Genomic DNA, 23,405 nt, shown 5'->3' with positions numbered 1-23,405 from the left:
ATAATTACTTTGTGTCGAGTATGCAAGACCCACTGGCACGATTACTACACATTTAAACACTTTCAAGAGTAACCACTGGGGAAAATTAGTGTTACAGAGAACACAGATGCATTAATTTCATGAACTATTAAAAAATAAACAAATATAGTTAATAATCGGATGGCAGGAAATATTGTTCTGTACATGGCCTACAGGTTCGCTCCTTCCCCGTTTTCCTTCACTGCAAGCGGGGCACAAACCCGACCTTTGACCTCCTACTGAGCTTAGCACTGGAAAGCGTGCCTTACACCACAAAATCCCCGCACCACTGATGTTAATTAGCAGGCAGCACAAACAAAATGGTGCTGCCTGCGCTTTTGGCAGACGGCCTTCAGTCTTAGCTGGTATTGTTTCCAGCGTAGATTTCCAACGTACTGCAATTTTTAGCCCAAGTAGTCTTGACAGCACAGAGACAGTGGAGGGGTCGACACAGGTGGTGGAAAGGTTTCATCAGCATTCATGTAGAAGCTGACCACATATTTATGGATGAGCAGCATTATATAGGAAATAGGTGGCAAAAGAAGCCATTGTTTGTGATCCTATGTAGATAAGAATTGAACCAAGCAAGGGCAGTCCCCTTGAGCTGGACAATGGAGGAAAGGTATTGGAACAGCATGGTATAGTTGACCATTTCAAAGGCTGGCATGGTCAACCATTCAGTGCTCCACAATAAGAAAATAGATGGCAAGAGCCTTGTTCATGAATGGATATAAATTTAGGATGGAAATACAGAGAGGGGTACTGATTGTTGATCCAAAGGGGTGGGGAGTAAGGCTGTGAGGGGGATGAGAAGGAGATTAGTGAGGCTATCTCCCAGTGAGTATGCTAGGCAGGAATGTCGGGAAGAGTGGAGAATGGGGCAGTTGGGGTTGCTCTTCATAATCATGCAATGGTGATTGCCTCAAAGGGCCTTTCAGAGAATGCCAAGAGGGGCACAGAGGGTAACTTTGGGCTTATTCAAGAGGGATTCAAGCTTGGGGTGGTGGCAAGGCAGAACATAAGAAATAGGAGAAGGAGTAGGCCATACAACCCATCGTCCATGCACCACCATTCAATAAAATCACGACTGAACTTCAACATCAACTCCACTTTCCCGCCCTATCCCCATATTCCTTAATTCCCTTCGTGCCCAAAAATCTATCAATCTCAGTCTTGAATATACTCATTGAGCATACACAGCCCTCGAGGGTAGAGAATTCCAAAGATTCACAACCTTCTGGATGAAGAAATTTCTCCTTATCTTAGTCCTAAATTGCCGATCCCTTATCTTGAGACTGGCTTAGAAATTTGGGAATTTAGAGCCGGCTGTTACGGCCCATTTTGAAGAATAAATGGTAGCCAACTCACTTCTGCCCGCAACCTTCACCATTTTCAGCAGGTCCTTGTCAGTGCTCGCTGCAGAAATGGAAATTTGTCATATAATGAACGTGCATCAACAATCTGCCATTTTCGATGTCACCACTCCACTTGACCAAGCATTCAGCAGCAGGAAGGAGCCCCAGTAGGGCCATTTAAAGGAAATATCATCAGCAACTTGCATCTGACATGGATTCTCAGTTTGACTGGCTCTAGAGAATAGAGAATAGAAAATGTTCTGACCAAAGGTAATTGAACTGAAATGTTAATTCTAAGAGGCCATGGGAGGGGGGAAAACACAAAAAAAAATAGCAAAAATAAAAAAATCACAGAACATTCACAAGACACTTAACTATTGAATTGCTGAAAAAGAATTAAGAAATAAAAACTTTAACTTGCTTTTTTGCAGGTCTTCACACTGTTCTTGCGGTTGCAACGCAGGTTTTTCTCGGGTGTTTTTTTTCCCGCCCAGAATACAGGTGCGCCAAATGTCCAAACTACGGTGATAGCGGTATTTCCAGTCTTGCATGCCGGCTATCCGTTTTTCAGCGGTATTTCAAAACCGCCGCCGCAAGATTTCAGCGAAACTAGCAGATCACCATTTTTAGCCAAAGACGGCGAAATATCGCCGAAAAAAACGGCGCAAGGTTAGTGAATTTACAGCCCTCAGTCTCAGTAGAAAGAGCGCAAGTCATGCTACACTCCTAGTATCAGATCTCTTATCTGTCCATGTTTGTCGTTCTCTTCATCTTCCATCTTGAAATAATCAAAATTCGGATTCATCTCAATACTGTAGTATTTGCAGATGGTTGAAAAGCGTGGTTATGATATATTTAAACTTTATACATTTTCTAATTCCAGGTTGATTCTGTGGCCAGGCTTTTCTACTTCAATCTTGAGATACGAGACCAAGATTTTATTGTCTGTTGATGTAAGCCATAAGGTTCTACGTAGCGAGACGGTATTAGACTTCATGACTGAGCTATACAACAGAATTGGTGACCAGCATTTCATTAATACCTGTATGAAGGAATTAGTGGGATTCATTGTCCTGACAAGGTAAAAAAAAAGTAAACAATTGTTTCAAAATGAAAAAAGCTAAACAGCTGCAATCCTACAAATGGTACAAAAATCTACAATGCTACTTGGCATGAAAGTCTTTGTTCTCATTAGTACTATCACAACAAAATAAGATGACAAAGATGAAAATATTGCTGAATTTACATTGATAAAAAAGCACAGCTACAAAGAAGAAAACAAAAGTAAAGCAGAAATTGCAATCCTATTGTTGGTGGAGCAAACTCCTCACTCAGTTGATGAAATTGTAACTAATAACTAGCTGAATTGGACTGTTTTCTGGTACCAATATCTTCAAAGCATGTTTCTCAGCTAAATTAATCAGTTAACATAGTTGTTTTACTGTAGTTAAAATTTATGGGTTAGAAGTTCTACATTTCTTCATGTTAGTTGTGATTTCTTTGCTATTATTATTTCATAAATCATACTTGCTGTACTTTTGCAATATTGATGTCTTGAAAGAGAAGCTTAATAATGGTTGGATATTTCACATATATGCAAATGAAAGTGTAATTCTTCCATGTCAAGTAATTGGCATATAATTTCCATATATATCATTGCAAATAATTTGTTGTAAAACATATAGCAATAATGTCACAAGATAAATAGATTTTTTACAAATGTGATTGTGCCTCAAGCTAAGAGGTTAATTGAGAACAACACCATTTTTTTGTCACCGATCAGGTTAGTGTCAATGCAAATGAATGGCCTTTGGAAGGCTGTAGTCTGATCAACAAGCCAAAATATTAGGATTTTTGAGTACTTTTTAAAAATTTATTTTCACCCTATTGTTGATGTTGAGTCGATCTTGCAATATTTCAGAAATGAGAATGTCTGTTATTGGGCTCAGTTTCCTCCATAACAGAGATTCAATACAATTTCAGTCCTATAGACTTATTAACAGAAAATGAATATTTGATCTTAGACCTTCCATTTGGTCGTAATGTTGGTGCAGATGTGGAAGAGTGAGGCTTCTACCCACTTTAAGGATGCATCTTGAACCTGGCTCAGCCTGGGAGCCCAACTTGTATTATCCAGAGAATGGCTACAGCTGGCCTTGGAGATCTGCTGCAGTGTAGCATAACCAGTGTCCTGAGTGCAGCTAGTTGAAGAAATAAAACATTGCAAAGTTTTAAAGATCCTAAGCCTAAGCTTTATGGCCATTTTACATAAGAACATAAGAAATAGGAACAGGAGTAGGCCAGAGTCGGGACAAACGGGTCCTTTTCAGAATGGCAGGCAGTGCTGTAGGGGTCAGTGCTGGGACCCCAGCTCTTTACAATATACATGAATGATTTGGATGAAGGAATTGAGTGTACTATCTCCAAGTTTGCAGAAGACACTAAACTCTGTGGCGGTGTGAGCTGTGAAGGGGACGCTAGGAGGCTGCAGGTTGAGTTGGACAGGTTAGGTGAGTGGGCAAATGCATGGCAGGTGCAGTATAATGTGGATAAATGTGAGGTTATCCACTTTGGGGGCAAAAACATGAAGACAGAATATTCTTTGAATGGCGGCGGATTAGGAAAAGGGAAGGTGCTACGAGACCTGGGTGTCATGGTTCATCAGTCTTTGAAAGTTGGCGTACAGGTACAGCAGGCGATGAAGAAGGCAAATGGTATGTTGGCCTTCATGGCTAGGGGATTTGAGTATATGAGCAGGGAGGTCTTACTGCAGTTGTACAGGGCCTTAGTGAGGCCTCACCTGGAATATTGTGTTCAGTTTTGGTCTCCAAATCTGAGGAAGGGCGTTCTTGCTATTGAGGGAGTGCAGTGAAGGTTCACCAGACTGATTCCCGGGATGGCAGGACTGACATATGAGGAGAGACTGGATCAAGTGGGCCTTTACACATTGGAGTTTAGAAGGATGAGGGGGGGATCTCATAGAAACATATAAGATTCTGACGGGACTGGACAGGTTAGATGCGGGTAGAATGTTCCCGATGTTGGGGAAGTCCAGATCCAGGGGACGCAGTCTTAGGATAAGGGGTAGGCCATTTAGGATCGAGATGAGGAGAAACTTCTTCACTCCAGAGAGTTGTTAACCTGTGGAATTCCCTGCCGCAGAGTTGTTGATGCCAGTTCATTGGATATATTCAAGAGTGAATTAGATATGGCCCTTATGGCTAAGGGGACCAAAGGGTATGGAGAGAAAGCAGGAAAGGGGTACTGAAGGAATAATCAGCCATGATCTTATTAAGAACATAAGAATTAGGAACAGGAGTAGGCCATCTAGCCCCTCGAGCCTGCTCCACCATTCAACAAGATCATGGCTGATCTGGCCGTGGACTCAGCTCCACTTACCCGCCCGCTCCCCGTAACCCTTAATTCCCTTATTGGTTAAAAATCTATCTATCTGTGATTTGAATACATTCAATGAGCTAGCCTCAACTGCTTCCTTGGGCAGAGAATTCCACAGATTCACAACCCTCTGGGAGAAGAAATTCCCTCTCAACTCAGTTTTAAATTGGCTCCCCCGTATTTTGAGGCTGTGCCCCCTAGTTCTAGTCTCCCCGACCAGTGGAAACAACCTCTCTGCCTCAATCTTGTCTATCCCTTTCATTATTTTAAATGTTTCTATAAGATCACCCCTCATCCTTCTGAACTCCAACGAGTAAAGACCCAGTCTACTCAATCTATCATCATAAGGTAACCCCCTCATCTCCGGAATCAGCCTAGTGAATCGTCTCTGTACCCCGTCCAAAGCTAGTATATCCTTCCTTAAGTAAGGTGACCAAAACTGCACGCAGTACTCCAGGTGCGGCCTCACCAATACCCTGTACAATTGCAGCAGGACCTCCCTGCTTTTGTACTCCATCCCCCTCGCTATGAAGACCAACATTCCATTCGCCTTCCTGATTACCTGCTGCACCTGCAAACTAACTTTTTGGGATTCATACACAAGGACCCCCAGGTCCCTCTGCACCGCAGCATGCTGTAATTTCTCCCCATTCAAATAATATTCCCTTTTACTGTTTTTTTTTCCAAGGTGGATGACCTCACATTTTACGACATTGTATTCCATCTGCCAAACCTTAGCCCATTTGCTTAACCTATCTAAATCTCTTTGCAGCCTCGCTGTGTCTTCTACACAACCCGCTTTCCCACTAATCTTTGTGTCATCTGCAAATTTTGTTACACTACACTCTGTCCCCTCTTCCAGGTCATCTATGTATATTGTAAACAGTTGTGGTCCCAGCACCGATCCCTGTGGCGCACCGATCCCTGTGGCACACCACTAACCACCGATTTCCAACCCGAAAAGGACCCATTTATCCCGACTCTCTGCTTTCTGTTAGCCAGCCAATTCTCAATCCATGCTAATACATTTCCTCTGTCTCCGCGTACCTCTATCTTCTGCAGTAACCTTTTGTGTGGCACCTTATCGAATGCCTTTTGGAAATCTAAATACACCACATCCATCGGTACACCTCTATCTACCATGCTCGTTATATCCTCAAAGAATTCCAGTAAATTAGTGAAACATGATTTCCCCTTCATGAATCCATGTTGCGTCTGTTTGATTGCATTATTCCTATCTAGATGTCCCGCTATTTCTTCCTTAATGATAGCTTCAAGCATTTTCCCCACTACAGATGTTAAACTAACCGGCCTATAGTTACCTGCCTTTTGTCTGCCCCCTTTTTTAAACAGAGGCGTTACATTAGCTGCTTTCCAATCCGCTGGTACCTCCCCAGAGTCCAGAGAATTTTGGTAGATTATAATGAATGCATCTTCTATAACTTCCGCCATCTCTTTTAATACCCTGAGACGCATTTCATCAGGACCAGGGGACTTGTCTACCTTGAGTCCCATTAGCCTGTCCAGCACTACCCCCTTAGTGATAGTGATTATGATTATCTCAAGGTCCTCCCTTCCCACATTCCCGTGACCAGCAATTTTTGGCATGGTTTTTGTGTCTTCCACTGTGAAGACCGAAGCAAAATAATTGTTTACGGTTTCAGCCATTTCCACATTTCCCATTATTAAATCCCCCTTCTCATCTTCTAAGGAACCAACATTTACTTTAGTCACTCTTTTCCGTTTTATATATCAGGAAAAGCTTTTACTATCTGTTTTTATGTTTTGCGCAAGTTTACTTTCGTAATCTATCTTTCCTTTCTTTATGCTTTCTTAGTCATTCTTTGCTGTCGTTTAAAATGGTCCCAATCTTCTCGTTTCCCACTAACCTTGGCCACCTTATACGCATTGGTTTTTAATTTGATACTCTCCTTTATTTCCTTGATTATCCACAGCTGGTTATCCCTTCTCTTACCGCCCTTCTTTTTCACTGGAATATATTTTTGTTGAGCACTATAAAAGAGCTCCTTAAAAGTCCTCCACTGTTCCTCAATTGTGCCACCGTTTAGTCTGTCCCAGTCTATTTTAGCCAACTCTACCCTTATCGCATTGTAGTCCCCTTTGTTTAAGCATAGTACGCTCGTTTCTGACACTACTTCCTCACCCTCAATCTGTATTACAAATTCAACCATACTGTGATCACTCATTCCGAGAGGATCTTTTACTTGGAGATCGTTTATTATTCCTGTCTCATTACACAGGACCAGATCTAAAATAGCTTGCTCCCTTGTAGGTTCTGTAACATACTGTTCTAAGAAACAATCCCGTATGCATTCTATGAATTCCTCTCAAGACTACCCCGTGCGATTTGATTTGACCAATCGATATGTCGGTTAAAATCCCCCATGATTACTGCCGTTCCTTTTTCACATGCCTCCATTATTCCCTTGATTATTGCCCACCCCACCGTGAAGTTATTATTTCTGGGCCTATAAATTACGCCCACTAGTGACTTTTTTCCCCTTACTATCTCTAATCTCCACCCACAGTGATTCAACATTTTGTTCATTAGAGCCAATATCGTCTCTCACAACTGCCCTGATATCATCCTTTATTAACAGAGCTACCCCACCTCCTTTCCCTTCTTGACTATCTTTCCGAATTGTCAGATACCCCTGTATGTTTAATTCCCAGTCTTGGCCACCCTGCAAACATGTTTCTGTAATGGCCACCAAATCATACCCATTTGTAATGATTTGTGCTGTCAACTCATTTACTTTATTTCGAATGCTGCGTGCGTTTAGGTAGAGTGTTTTAATACTAGTTTTTAAACCATGATTTTTAGTTTTGACCCCTCCTGCAGCTCCTTTATATTCATACATATTGTCCCTTCCTATCACCTTGTGGTTTACACTTACCCCAGTGCTACTCTGCTCTGTTACCTCCTGCCTTTTGCATTCTTTCTTGGGGTCCTGTTCATCTGAGCTCTCACTAGCCCTCTCATGGGTTCCGAATACTCCTTGAATTGAGGCACCGAGCTTTCATGCTTGCCTTTTTATTACACTTTGACCCTTTAGAATTTTGCTATACAATGGCCCTTTTTGTTTTTTGCCTTGGGTTTCTCTGCCCTTCACTTTTACTCATCTCCTTTCTGTCTTTTGCTTTTGTCTCCATTTTGTTTCCCTCTGTCTCCCTGCATTGGTTCCCATCCCCCTGCCATATTAGTTTAACTCCTCCCCAACAGCACTAGCAAACGCTCCCCCTAGGACATTGGTTCCGGTCCTGCCCAGGTGCAGACCGTCCGGTTTGTACTGGTCCCACCTCCCCCAGAACCGGTTCCAATGTCTCAGGAATTTGAATCCCTCCCTGCTGCACCACTGCTCAAGCCACGTATTCGTCTGAGCTATCCTGCGATTCCTACTCTGACTAGCTCGTGGCACTGGTAGCAATCCCGTGATTACTACTTTTGAGGTCCTACGTTTTAATTTAATTCCTAGCTCCTTAAATTCGTCTCGTAGGACCTCATCCCTTTTTTTTACCTATATCGTTGGTACCAATGTGCACCACGATAACTGACTGTTCACCCTCCCTTTTCAGAATGTCCTACACCCGCTCCGAGACATCCTTGACCCTTGCACCAGGGAGGCAATATACCAACCTGGAGTCTCGGTTGCGGCCGCAGAAACGCCTATTTATTCCCCTTACAATTGAATCCCCTATCACTATCGCTCTCCCACTCTTTTTCCTGCCCTCCTGTGCAGCAGAGCCAGCCACGGTGCCATGAACTTGGCTGCTGCTGCCCTCCCCTGATGAGTCATCCCCCTCAACAGTACTCAAAGCGGTGTATCTGTTTTGCAGGGGGATGACCGCAGGGGACCCCTGCACTACCTTCCTTGCACTGCCCTTCCTATTGGTCTTCTATTCCCTATCTGGCTGTGGACCCTTCACCTGCGGTAAGACCAACTCGCTACATGTGCTACTCACGTCATTCTCAGCATCGCGGATGCTCCAGAGTCAATCCACCCTCAGCTCCAATTCTGCAATGCGGACCGTCAGGAGCTGGAGGCGGATGCACTTCCCGCACACGTAGTCGTCAGGGACATCAGAAGTGTCCCTGAGTTCCCACATGGTACAGGAGGAGCATATCACGTGACCGAGCTCTCCTGCCATGACTTAACCCTTAGATACACTTAAATTGGCAACAACAATGCTAAAGTTTACTCACTGTTATAGAAGAGAAAAAAGAAAAACTACTCGCCAATCACTTACCCCCTTGGCTGTGACGTCACCTTTCTGTTTCTTTCTACTTCTTTTTTGCCTTCTCCCTGTAGCTGCACAAGCTCGCCTCTCCACGCACCTCCGACGCTGCTCCCGACTGTTGCCGTGTTGGGCCTTTTATAAGCCTCTCGCCGACCCCGGACTCACGCCTCTCCACGCACCTCCGACGCTGCTCCCGACTGCCGCCGCGTTGGGCCTTTTATAGGCCTCTCGCCGACCCTGGACTCGCGCTTCTCCACGCACCTCCGACGCTGAATGGTGGTGCAGACTCGAAGGGCCGAATGGCCTACACCTGCACCTATTTTCTATGTTTCTATATGGCCCCTCGAGCCTGCTCCGCTATTCAAAAAGATCATGGCTGATCTGATCATGGATTCAGCTCCACTTGCCCACCCGCACCCCATAACCCCTTATCCCTTTATCGTTTAAGAAACTGTCTATTTCTGTCTTAAATTTATTCAATGTCCCGGCTTCCACAGCTCTTTGAGGCAGCGAATTCCACAGATTTACAACCCTCTGAGAAAATAAATTTCTCCTTATCTCAGTTTTAAATGGGTGACCCCTTATTCTAAGATCATGCCCTCTAGTTCTAGCCTCCCCTAGAGTGGAAACATCCTCTCTGCATCCACCTTGTCAAGCCCCCTCATAATCTTATACGCTTCAATAAGATCACCTCTCATTCTTCTGAATTCCAATGAGTAGAGGCCAACCTATTCAACCTTTCCTCATGACAACCCCCTCATCTCCGGAATCAACCTAGTGAACCTTTTCTGAACTGCCTTCAAAGCAAGTATATCCTTTCGTAAATATGGAAACCAAAACTGCCGCAGTACTCCAGGTGTGTCCTCACCAATACCCTGTATAGCTGTAGCAAGACTTCCCTGCTTTTATACTCCATCCCCTTTGCAATAAAGGCCAAGATTCCATTGGCCTTCCTGATCACTTGCTGTACCTGCATACTATCATTTTGTGTTTCATGCACAAGTACCCCCAGGTCCCGCTGTACTGCAGCAGTTTGCAATCTTTCTCCATTTAAATAATATCTTTAATCTTTTATTAAAAATAATTTTAATCTTAAAAAACTCTTCCAGCTCCCTTAGCAGTACTGGATGCTAGGGATGAATAAGCATCCTCAGTTTACAGCATTGCTAAGGTACAAATGATGAGAAATTCATTATAAAATGTTTTCCTGTCATTTGTAGCTAATTATAATATGCTCACCTATATTTGGGCAGACATATAATATGCTCAATGTCACTTCAGGGAAAATGCCAGAGGTAGCAGGGGCTATTGGGGAGTCAGCACAAGAGCTCCTCAAAAAAAATACTGATGCACTTTTATTGAGTTATGCCCGGAAGCTGGCATAACTTGAGGGAAAATCTAGGCCCTCATTCTTTTGCAAGGTTTTTAGAGTAATGCACTGTTTCTGTCTCCTAGATACAATAACAAAACATATCGCATTGATGATATTGACTGGTCTGTGAAACCCACCAACACATTCAAAAAGGCAGATGGAACTGAAATCAGTTACGTTGATTATTATTCACAGGTGGGAAAGATGATCCACAGACAAAATAAGATATATTTTCTGATCAGCAAGGTCAATAAACTGGTTAGCACCTGCCTAAAAATATAGCACAAAGGAATATATTACGAGCACATTAACTTTGTTGATATAGAATTTACCAATATGTTTTGTACTATTATCCAGGAACATACTAGGTTTATTTGATAGTGTGTGCTAGTTCAAGCTCCATACAAGAGAAGAAAAACTAACTGAAGAAGAAGGAGTATTGGGTAACTGTTAGTTGCAGTGTATTATGTCTGAATTAAATGTACTTTGTCCTTTTAATAAATATGAATTTCAGCCTGTTAAATAAAGTAGTGATCATTTTGCAATAAATTCATTTCCCAAACGTATGATAAATAAGGGTAGATATTTGGTCCTGGCAAAGTTGATTTGAGAATTGTTAGGTGATAGGCAGAAATACAATAAGCTAATGCTCAGTTTTCCACGATGGAATTATTTGCATCATTATTCATAGTTTCCTGTGCAGTTTTGGCCTTGAGAAGAGAGCTAGCATAATTATGTGCTTTAGGTGAAAGTTAAAGGGATGTGTTATTTAAATGTAATTGCTGCATGGAGGGCAATTTTTTTTTTGGAGCTTTTTAAAAGGTTGAAAAGATTGAAGAGAAAGATGTTTCACAATGACCAGGCACAAATGAATTAAAATGAAGAAACCTAATGTAGAGGCACAAGACAGATTTTGCAGGCATAATGGGGCTGAAAATCAGAGCAATGATCTGAACATCAGAGTATGAAATAGATTAACATGTAGCTTAATGTACCCTTGAGGGGTAAATTCCTTAGCATCCCAAACTAGCCGCAGGAATGGTGGGCCCAAAGACCGAAATAAATTTATCCTCGGGCCTCATCAGAATAAATAAAGCAAGCTGCGGATGCAAATCAGGCGCCCCAACACAGCTTGCCTGCCGAGGCCTTACAAATGTAGGCCTTGACAAGGAATAAGCTCGGGGTAAGAGAATGGGAGAATGGGCATGATTGGGAGGTGGGTGAGGGCATGTAGATAGTGGCTCATAGTTGTTTTGTGGAGCAAGGTTGATCACTCCTACTCCTTCTAACTCCACAAAATACGAAAACATTTCCACATTTTTGGACCTGTTTTAAGCAGCCTCCAGCGGCCCTTTGAAAAACCACTGGTTTGCCAGCTTAAGACCAGGAAATAATGGTCTGAGCTTATGGATTTCAAACTCCGACTAGGGTGAATACATTTAGGAGTCCGGGTCTTGAATGAGCACAGGAGCTCTACACTAAAATGGGGCTTGTGATTATTTTAGGTGGCCACCAGGCCTCGGCACTGTTAAATTGGTTATTGTTGCGTCTATTTTAGGCCCATAAAATGAATGCAATAATGTTAACTTTAGACACCCATATCTTTCAATTCACTTGACAAGATTTTAGTGTTTACAGTATGCTCCTCTTGTGGCTTTTTTCATCACAGATTATTCCATTATCTTGTTCCTGATTCAACATTATTGAATTAGCATTTCTTGAGATATTAAATGAGTTGAGTTTAGAAATATTTTACTGGCTTATTGTTTATTGGCTGATGCCCTTGTTGGTGTGTTAAAGTATAAGTTTAGTTCAAAATTGTTTTTATTTAGAACGCAACAGACAACATTTTCCAAATATGTGCCAGCAGCAAGGTACATATTGGAAAATCGCAGGTGCACAGCCCACTATTTTTCATTCAAATGGACAGTAAATCATGGGCAACATGCTTGTGATTTCCTGATGCCCACCGGCAGGCAGCAGGCAAAGTTCCTCATCACCAGTGCATATTCAGAAAGCTACCTCTAAGAAGAAAGTAATCGAATATGAATGAGTTACTCTCGTTTAAATAATCTAGAATAATACAGGGTGGAATTTTCAAAATCAGGTGGTGTGTAAAACATGCTGCAGATTCGCTATCACAAATTTTGCACTTCTGCCATCGATCAGTTTCGCCCCTTAGATGTTTATTTTGGTACTGGACATAATTTTTTTAATAGCATCTTCAATTTTTGTTTGCACAGCAATATGATGCCTCGATCACTGATCTGAATCAACCAATGCTAGTCAGCCAGTTAAAAAGTAAAAATTGTGACAAAGATGTGGTTCCACGTATAGCTCACCTCATTCCAGAGTTCTGCTTCCTCACAGGTAACAGGCAAATGATTTCCAGCCAAATGAGTGCTGAGAGGATACTTACTTATACTTGCATCCCAATTGAGCCTGAATCTGTCCAGACAAAACAAATCTGTTAATTGATTTTATTGTATTATTTGGGAAGTTTAATTAGACACCAGAAATTCTAGCTTTGTTTTTGAAAAGTGTAGCTAATTAGCTGAGGATTAATGAGTAATTCAAATTATTAAGCTAGATATACTCTAAATGACAGTTGAAACTTTCTAAACTTAAACATTGGGCACTAACATAATGAATGAATACCACCAGCCTGCACTTGCCGCACAGCACTGCCCCCCAGTCATCAACATCCACGGCGCGGCACTGGACAACATGGACCATTTCCCATATCTCGGGAGCCTCTTATCAAGAAGAGCAGACATTGATGACGAGATTCAACACCGCCTCCAATGCGCCATGGTACAGCCTTCAGCCGCCTGAGGAAAAGAGTGTTCGAAAACCAGGCCCTCAAATCTGCCACCAGGCTCATGGTCTACAAGGTTGTAGTAATACCCGCCCTGCTGTATGGCTCAGAGACATGGACCATTAGACACCTCAAGTCGCTGGAGAAATACCACCAACGATGTCTCCGCAAGATCTGCAAATCCCCTGGGAGGACAGACGCACTAACGTTGGCATCCTTGACCAGGCCAACATCCCCAGCATTGAAGCACTGACCACACTTGATCAGCTCCGCTGGGCAGGCCACATTGTTCGCATGTCAGACACGAGACTCCCAAACCAAGTACTCTACTCTGAACTCCTTCATGGCAAATGAGCCAAAGATGGGCAGAGGAAACGTTACAATGACACCCTCAAAGCCTCTCTGATAAAGTGCAACATCCCCACTGACATTTGGGTGTCCCTGGCCAAAGACCGCCCTAAGTGGAGGAAGTGCATCCGGGAGGGCGCTGAGCACCTCGAGTCTCATCGCCGAGAGCATGCAAAAATCAAGTGCAGGCAGTGGAAAGAGCCTGCAGCAAACCTGTCCCACCCTCCCTTACCATCAATGACTATCTGTCCCACCTGTGACAGGGACTGTGGCTCTCGTATTGGACTGTTCAGCCACCTAAGGACTCATTCTAAGAGTGGAAGCAAATCTTCCTCGATTCCGAGGGGCTGCCTACGATGATGATGAATACATGTTAATAGCATGTGGAGTCACGTACAAAAGATCAGTGGAGCTAGAGATAAATAACCTCCTCCATCTCCAATACGAGAGCCACAGTGCCTGTCACAGGTGGGACAGATAGTCGTTGTGGGAAAGGGTGGGTGTGACTGGTTTGCCGCATGCTTATTCCGCTGCCTGCGCTTGATTTCGCCATGCTCTTGGCAATGAGACTTGAGATGCTCAGCGCCCTCCCAGATGCACTTCCTCCAGGTGTCAGTGGGGATGTTGCACTTTATCAGGGAGACTTTGAGGGTGTCCTTGTAACATTTCCTCTGCCTACCTTTGGCTCATTTGCCGTGGAGGAGTTTTGAGTAGAGCGCTTGGTTTGGGAGTCTCGTGTCTGGCATGCGAACAATGTGGCCTGCCCAGCGGAGCTGATCAAGTGTGGTCACTGCTTCAATGCTGGGGATGTTGGCCTGGTCGAGGACGTTAATGTTGGTGTCCTCCCAGGGGATTTGCAGATCTTGCGGAGACATCGTTGGTGGTATTTCTCCAGCGACTTGAGGTGTCTACTGTACATGGTCCATGTCTCTGAGCCATACAGGAGGGCAGGTATTACTACAGTCCTGTAAACCATGAGCTTGGTGGCAGGTTTGAGGGTCTGGTCTTCAAAAACACTTTTCCTCCAGCGGCCAAAGGCTGCACTGGCATACTGGAGGCGGTGTTGAATCTCGTCATCAATGTCTGATTTTGCTGATGAGAGGCTCCCGAGGTATGGGAAATGGTCCACGTTGTCCAGGGCCACGCCATGGATGTTGATAACTGGGGAGCAGTGCTGTGTGGCGGGGACATGTTATTGGACGACCTTTGTCTTACGGATGTTTAGCATAAGGCCCATGCTTTCGTACGCCTCAGTAAATACATTGACTATGACTTGGAGTTCAGCCTCTCTATGTACATAGACACAGTCGTCGTCCGCATATTGTAGCTCGATGACAGAGGTTGGTGTGGTCTTGGACCTGGCCTGGAGATGACGAAGGTTGAACAGGTTCCCACTGGTTCTGTAGTTTAGTTCCACTCCAGTGGGGAGCTTGTTGACTGAGGTGGAGCATGGCAGCGAGGAAGATTGAGAACCTTCTCCAACCATGTGTTGGAGGTGTTCTCCAGTTACCCTAAGAATTATGGCCTTACAAGGCCTTAGAGGAGATCTCGCCGGCTGAGAACTGGTGTGACTCCTTTTTAAAAGACCCCAAACCTTTATAAATCAAGGTTAATAGATTCTCTCTTTTAAAATGCTGCATTGAGAGCCAAAGAGAAAGAGAATTGACTTGATTGTTGGGACCTTAAAAGGCCTCAAATTCTGCCCTTGACGCTGCTCTGATTTTCTAGGATATGTCAGGATGGGTACTGCCAATGAACCAGTGCCCTGCTCTATCCATGCAGATAACCCTGTCCCTGAAATTTGGGATAGACTCTGGTCCTGTCCACTTGGGCAGACTCAGGGCCCACTCCTCCACACTTCTGTTGGCTGAGTGGCCCTATAAGAAATTTGGGGCCATGGTCTTTATTTTCACACACAATGAATGGAATGATTACTATTCACCAGACTTTTAAAATCAACTGCAATTTGTTGTTGTACGATTCTTCGGGATCAGATAGCTTTAGAGTGACTCTCAGGCAAATCATGATATGCCTTCCATTTTGAGTAAAGCTGCTCTGGCCTACTCAGGGAGAATCCTTGTGATTGATAATCAGCAGAATAACCTACCATGAAGTTAAATCCTACTTGAGGTTTCTTTCACATGCAAATAACCATATTGATTCATTTTGACTACTTTTTCCCCACAGGGCTAAGTAACCAGGCTCGCTCTGATTTTCGTTTAATGAAGGATCTGGCCGCAGAAACACAGCTAACTCCTCAAAAGAGACAACAGAGACTGCAGGAACTAATAGATAATATTCAGAGGTAAACAAATGGTTTGTAGACCAAATGCTTACCTTCATTTTAATTATCAATTTGGAAAAGCTGGTTAAATATTATTTTGTGACTTGATCTGTTGCCATGGCTGTTAGCATGGAAAAAGGTGAAGTATGTTAGCACTGGGAATGGAACACTTCTATTTCAGGCACTCAGTGTAAGCATCGGGCATTCTCAGCACAGGCTTAGCATGTTTAAATGCCGAGTAAAATTATCTCTACTCAGCCCCAACAACATACTCAGTCCCAAACTCATAAGAGAATCCCCAAATGCATTAGTTGATATTTTTATTCCCTCATCAAGGAGGAGATAAACTTTCCCAGGAACGGGAGGAAGAAACCTCGTTCTGTCACAAAGAAGGCAAGGTTGTTGGTTACTGTCAGAGCATTGCATCCCGTTCATGAATACAGTGCAGGAAATGGTTTAATGACCTAACCAGGTCAGGAAAGGTGAGTACAGTTGCTGATTCACCTACATCCTGCGATCCCCCTCTGTATTGTTAAGCGTACTCCATGATATTACTCTTCACACATACTTAAGTTTCAAGAACACCTATCGTTCTTTTTCTATGCACTTGCTCACCACTGCTACTCACTCCAATCCTTATGCAATGTTGTGCCCCTGCCTGATCGTTGCCCTCACCGAATTCACTGCATCCATCGGGTAACACATGCCTTACAGTCACTGATAGGTCTGTTCTTTCCCTCATTACAGGAGAAGAGAGCACAAGACACAAAGGAGAGGGAGGGGACTGGAAGTGGCCCGCAACAGATTGTGCAACTGACAGATGGAGAGGAAGATCAGTGGCATGTCTACGTCCCTGACCATCAGAGATGGAGAGACTAGGAATTCGCAGATGCCTGGTGACAGAATTAAAAATATATTTGACACACATCTCATACAAGATCATGTTGACTTTATTTCAGCAACGTGTGAAAACTGTTGAACCTTATGCTGAGTGGCTACATTGCCAGTACTAATTCATAACCCTTTCTTTACTCCTCCAGGGCCTTCACACGTAGAGCAGCAGTTGCAGTAGTCCCTCAACTTTCCTGAGGATGATTCCTCAGAGGACCTCGTTCTTTCTGAGGGTGCACCGTCACTGGACGTACTACCATGTACCACTTCAAATACTCACACTTCGGTGGGGCCAGTTAGATAGCAAGTTGGGTTTTCACCTGGTGATTCACAGTTCACAAGTGAACACAAGCAGACACTAGTAGCATGGACAGCTATGCAGAGTCCGCGTCGAGGGGCGCAATCATCTTCAAGCTCTATTCAGCTGAACACCGATGCTGAACCCGGGGGCCATCGATGAAAAGGAGAATTCCAAAGGGACAGCAGCAAATTTACGAGGTACTGGCGGATGTTTCCACAATAGCGGAAGGATGGAGGAGTCCAGCTCGAATATTAGTGGATTGGTGTCGCAGGTCATAGCGAGAATATCTATCATGGAGTGAGTGGCTGCCTCCGTGGAATTTCAAGCATGGCTTTCAAATAAAACAATGCAGGTCGTGACCACAGTTTTGCAGACTTTGGAATATGTCTGCCACCTTAACTAGGATGACAGATATCTTATCCGTGGCATTACAATGCATCACTGATCTGCACCAAGCTGCTCCCCAACAGACTGGTAAGAGTAATGTACCCCAGGAGAGGGATAATGGTGAAAGGGGACATGGAAGTGGGAACTCCACTCAAAGCACTCACACATCTCACCTGTTGCCCCCCCATTGCCAATACCTGACATGTTGCTTCAAGTCCCGATGGCCAGGTCTGCCCCTACACATTTGCAGGTGGAGCAGTCTTTGGGTGGGCCCTCATGGGCTCCAAGAACCAGAGGTCGTCAGCCAAGAGCACCTCAGAAGTCAGAGCAGCAATCTGAGCAGCCTGCCTCTACCTATGCTGAAGCCACAGAGGTGCACCATGTAGAAGTGGTAAGTAGACTAGGAAAAACAATTGCAATTCACCAAGGGTGTGCACAAGGTGTTTGAAAAAATTTTATATTGTTAAATTTCATTTTGATATCGCAGCACATAAAATGCATTCATTTGCACAACTTCCCCATTCTTGATTGCCGAGTGGAAATTCGCCTTTTTATTCGCTTGGTGATGAATATGAAGCCATGAATTGACGGGACCAATTAGGGCATGTGCTATGTGTGGATGGTTTGTTACAGGACTGCTTTCTGTGGGGATTTGGGGGGTGGGTGGGTAATCTGGGGGATATGATAGTTACTTTGGTCCAATGTGAGTGATGAACTGAGCCTTGAGCTATTAACGCATCCCTGGCATTATGAGCAGCTAGTCTGGCGTTGAGTGTCCATCTTCATTTTGCTCTTCGTTCTCATTGGAACCATCAGCAGATGATGAATGATGAGCTCTTCGTCCTCAGCCTCTAATCCTCACTACTGTAAGATGTAGTGCAGAACGCAGCACACCGCGATCTTTTAGGGGACCCTCACTGGCAAGAACTGAGGGGCCTCTGTCCAGGCACCAAAATGGTGCCTTCAACACGTCAATGGCTTGCTCAATGACACATTTAGTGGTCATGTGGCTGTCAACCCCCCCCCTGCTCCCCCCAAGGCTTCATTAGTGGGCTTTCTCACAGATATCAAGAGCCAATTTTGAAGGGGTATCCTTTGTCTCCTAAGAGCCAGCCCCTCAGACTGCTTGCTAGGTATGAAAAGTTTGGTGTTTTTGGACTGCCATGGGATGAAAGCGTCATTGCAACTCCCTGAGAATTTGGCGCACACCTGCATAAACCTTTTATGGTTGCACACCAGCTGCACATTGACGGCATGAAATCCCTTGCGGTTGTTGAATACTCCTGGTTGATCTGGTGGTCCTCTGATTGCGGTGTTTGTGTAGTTGATGACACCCTCTACCTGTGGGAAGCCAGCCACAGATGTGAATCCAAGTGCCTGCTCATTTTGGCTATTATCGTTACAGAGGAAGTTGACATAAGTTGACGCCCTGGCAAACAACCCTCCATCACCCACGTTTTGCACATGTATGCAGCCGACTGGGAGACTCTTGATATGTCTCCAGTGGCACTCTGGAAGAAACAAGAGGCAAAGAAATTTAGGGCAGTGGTGACTTTCACAGTGCCTGGCAATATGTGGCCACCAAGTCCAGCAAGGAGCAGCTTTTCTAGGAAGCTGCAGATGTCTGTGACCATCTGATATGTGAATCTGAGGCTCTGCAAGCACTGTCTTCAGAGAGGTCAATGAAGCTGAGCCTCTGTACACCCTGTTACACGTGTAGCGCGTCATGCGATCTCAACCCCTCTCTGCTTCTCCCCTCCCTGATTCTCCCCTCCCTGCTTCTCCCTTCTCTGTTATCCAACTGCAGCTCCCTCCACAATACACCCGAAGTCCAATCTAAAGCAGCCATGGCGCCACCCATCCTGATGTTCTGTGTATGTGAACACCTCCAAACTTTACCAATATGTCTGTCAGCACAGTAGCTCTCGGCAGCCGTTTACCAGACGGAATTGAGAAACCAGTGAGCTGGTTAAATTTTCCCACAAATGGCAGCAAATAAAATAATGCTTATGTTCTTCTGAATACCTTTATGATTTTGCCAGAAATAGCGAACAGTGGATATCTTCCTTCAAGATGTCATATAAATTCATCTTGAGAGGTACCAAATACTGCGCGATAGCAAATCAACAGCCTGTTTTATAACCTGCAAAATGGACGGCCAGTTCGCTCTTGTCCGTTTAGAATCATAGAGAATCATAGAATGATACAGCACAGAAGGATGCCATTTGGCCCATCATGCCTGTGCCGGCTCTTTGAAAGAGTGCTATCACCCAAGATAAATTTATACCCAAATGTGTCTACTTGAGGACAGATGCATAATAAAAGAATAACATTCTGACAATATTCTTTACAGAAATAAAGTAGCACGGACTGAGTTGGAAGGCTGGGGATTACGCCTTGATGAGCAGATCTCATTGGTAGGCCGTGTCCTTCCTTCCGAGAAAATTCATATGCTTGATCATTCTGTGAGTATTCAGTTTTTGTTATAACAAGATTTTGTTTCCAAAAACATCATGATGTTGAGCTGCGTAATCAAACTTGCATCTCAGTGGATTATTCAATTTGTGAAAAAGGTAATTCTGCCTTTAATGCTCACAATTTATTTTTAAACTTTGGTGCCGTGTTTTCTGTAAGCAATATCCTTAATATTTGCATTTTATCTCAAAACGTTAAGGTAATAGAGTTGAAATTACAGTCTGAGATATTATCATATGAACTCTTACAACACTCAGATCAAATTCCTTTCTCCACTATTATGGTCACTGGTGCCTAGATGTTGCCTAGAGGGCAATAATCTCTGGATTATTGCCTGAGTCACGTACACATTGGCATAGAGACTGACAGATCAGCTGAGTTAACATGTGGCTAAAGGGCTGGTATGGGAAAGAGGGGTTACTTTTCATGGGACACTGGCACCAGTACTGGGACAGGAATGAGCTGTATCAATAGAATGGGCTCTACCTGAAACAGAATGGGACCAATGTCCTAATGGAAAGGTTAAATAGGGAGATAGCAAAGGCTTTAAACTAGTAAGCGGGGGGGGGGGGGGGGGGGTGGAGAAAAAGAGTATGATCTACAAGAAATGAAACAAGCTTAAATATAAATAAAACAAGAAAAAGAGCATGGGACAGACTAAATTAAAGGAGGACATAAATGACCAGGGAATAAATAGAGTTATAGAACAGGTAAAAAGATGATTACAAATAAAGTGAGAGGAACTTCTATTAAAAATGAGTTAAACTGTCTGTACAGCAATGTACACTGTGTCCGTAATAAAACATGGGAACTGGTGGCAATAACACGTTGTGGGGAACCAGATATAGTCAGGATTACTGAGACATGGCTACAGAAAAATCAGGACTGGGAATTAAACATTGCAGGATATAATATATTTAGAAAAAATAGAGGGGGAAAAAGGAGAGGTGGAGAAGCTGTACTTATTAGAGATAACAGGCTGTAGAAAAACAGTAACGCAGCCAACAGTAAGACAGAAATAGAATCTATGTAGATAGTGATAAGTGATTATAAAAAAAAGGATCAATCACACTAATTGATGGCCTAATGGTGGAAGGTAGGTGGAGGAAAAGATATATAAACAAATTTGGGAAATGAGTAACAAACAATAGAATAATAATCATGGAGGATTTCAACTATCCCAAAATTAATTAGCCAGATGACGTAGGTAAAGGGGTAAGGGAATGGAGTTCCAACAATGTGTACAGGACTCCTTTCTAACTAAGTATGTAAGAAGCCCAACAACGGAGAATTTGCTACTGGATCTGGTAATGTGGAATGAACCAGAGCAAAGTAGGGGAACATCGAGCAATTGTGACCATAATATAACATGGTTTAGGATAATAATTGAAAAGGTCATGAGCATGACAGGACATGTAAGATGGTTAATGAACAGTGGTGTACATTTAAGGAGATATTTCACAACTCTGAAGAAAAATATATTCCAGTGAGGAGGAAAGGGCGTAAGAGAAAAGATAGCCATCCGTGGCTAACTAAAGAAATAAAAGACGGTATCCAATTAAAAACATGGGCATATAGGGCCCAAGTTTCCACATGATTTGCACCTGATTTTTAGGAGCAACTGGTGGAGAACGGACTATCTTAGAAATCGCAATTCTCCACATTTTTCTTTCTGCAGTTCTAGTCAGGTAGAACAGTTCCACTTTGGAACAGAATTTTTTCTTCAAAAGGAGGCGTGTCCGGCCACTGATGCCTGATTTCAAAGTTTCCACAGTGAAAACATACTCCAAACTAACTTAGAATGGAGCAAGTGAAGATTTTTGTAGAACTAAAAAAAACCTGTTCTACACATTAAAAAATCAGGCGCAGATTACAAATTAGGCGTCCAGAACGAGGTGGGGGGGGGAGGGAAGTCATTAAATTCTACAATAAATCCTTATTTATAGTTATACAAATAAATCCAACCTGAATAAAAATTTATAAGCAAAGAAAAGATTAAATAAACCATCTTCCTACCTGTGTGAAAGTGCTTCAGCCAGGGAAGAATGCTGCAGCAAGCCTCACAAAACGAGGCAGCCGTTCCCGAACGCGGGAAGGAAGCCGTTCCAGACGGCGTGCAGGAGGGAACCGACCGAACGCGGTGGGGGGGGGAGGAAGCCGTTCCAGACGGCGGGAGGGAGGGAACCGACCGAACGCGGTGGGGGGGGGAGGAAGCCGTTCCAGACGGCGGGAGGGAGGGAACCGACCGAACGCGGGGGGGGAGCCGTTCCAGACGGCGGGCGAGCGACCGAACGCGGGGGGGGCGGGGGAGCCGTTCCGGGCGGGCGGGGGGGGGGGGGAGTGCGGGCCCGACCGACCGAAAGCAGCAGTGGGGGGGGGGGGAGGAAGCCGTTCCAGATGGAGGGAGGGAAGGAGACAGAAGGCTGCAGGAAGCCTCAGAAATTGAGGAGCCATTTCCCGACGGCAAAAGGGGGAGGTCGTCTGGAAACGGCTGCCTCAACTTTCTGAGGCTTCCTGCAGCCTTCTCAGTGCTGATGTGCTGATGGCAATGTGCTTTTATTAAAAAATGTTCAAAAACTAAACAGCTACAAAGAACTACAAAAATGGCCAAGTGCCAATGTTTCCTTCACACTGCGCGTGCGCGAGCGCGAACGCTCCAACGCGCACGCGCAGCGTTGCCGGCAGGAAAAAAACTAATTTAAATAGTACCCGCCCCCTCCCACTTACAAAATCGGCGCGAGTGTAGGCTCCGCCCCCTGGGCGCCGCGCCAAACAGACAAGGAGCTGCAGGGCGCTCCAGAATCGCGCGTTTTTTTTCCGGCGCCGTTTTAGGCACGAAAAACAGGCGCCCAGCTCGGAGGGGTGCCCGTTTTTTATCGTGTGGAAACTTGGGCCCATAATGTGGCCAAAACTAGTGGGAGGACTGAAGATTGGGAAGCGTTTAAATGCCCACGAAGAATGACTAAAAAAATGATTAAAAAAGGGAATATAGACTATGAAAGTAAACTAGCATGAAATATAAAAAGATAGCAAGAGTTTTTATCGGTATATAAAAAGGAAAAGAGTGGCTAGAGTAAATGTTGGTCTCTTGGAGGATGAGACCGGGGAATTAGTAATGGGGAACATGGAGATGGCAGAAACTCTGTACAAATATTTTGTATCAGTCTTTAGGTAGAGTTCACTAATAATATTCCAGCAGTGGATAATCAAAGGGCTATAGGGGGGGAGGAACTTAACACAATCACAATCACTAAGGAGGTGGTAGTAAGCTAATGGGACTAAAGGTGGATAAATCCCCTGGACCTGATCCCTGGCTTGCATCCTAGGGTCTTAAGAGAAGTAGCGGCAGGGATAGTGGATGTATTGGTTGTAATCTACCAAAATTCCCTGGATTCTGGAGAGATCCCAACAGGTCGGAAAACGGCAAATGTAACACCCCTATTTAAAAAAGGAGGCAGACAAAAAGCAGAAAACTATAGACCAGTTAGCCTAACATCTGT

At 44.1% G+C, this 23,405-nt stretch overlaps 1 protein-coding gene across 4 annotated transcripts in view; it reads left to right on the top strand.

Moving 5' to 3' along the window:
- The window catches only part of LOC139275049 (piwi-like protein 4), a 116,895-nt gene that overhangs the window by 44,999 nt on the left and 48,491 nt on the right, over nt 1–23,405 (top strand). For all 4 annotated transcript variants that reach the window (XM_070891967.1, XM_070891969.1, XM_070891968.1 and 1 more), the window contains 5 exons: nt 2,257–2,454; nt 10,485–10,596; nt 12,645–12,771; nt 15,755–15,872; nt 19,784–19,895. In XM_070891967.1, the coding sequence (XP_070748068.1) occupies nt 2,257–2,454; nt 10,485–10,596; nt 12,645–12,771; nt 15,755–15,872; nt 19,784–19,895 (667 nt within the window). The remainder of the gene's footprint in view (nt 1–2,256; nt 2,455–10,484; nt 10,597–12,644; nt 12,772–15,754; nt 15,873–19,783; nt 19,896–23,405) is intronic.

Source organism: Pristiophorus japonicus, chromosome 10 (genome assembly GCF_044704955.1).
Source record: "Pristiophorus japonicus isolate sPriJap1 chromosome 10, sPriJap1.hap1, whole genome shotgun sequence".
Classification (NCBI taxonomy): Eukaryota; Metazoa; Chordata; class Chondrichthyes; family Pristiophoridae; genus Pristiophorus; species Pristiophorus japonicus.
The sequence above is the reverse complement of the archived record's forward strand: the minus strand, read 5'-3'. Positions and strand labels throughout refer to the sequence as shown.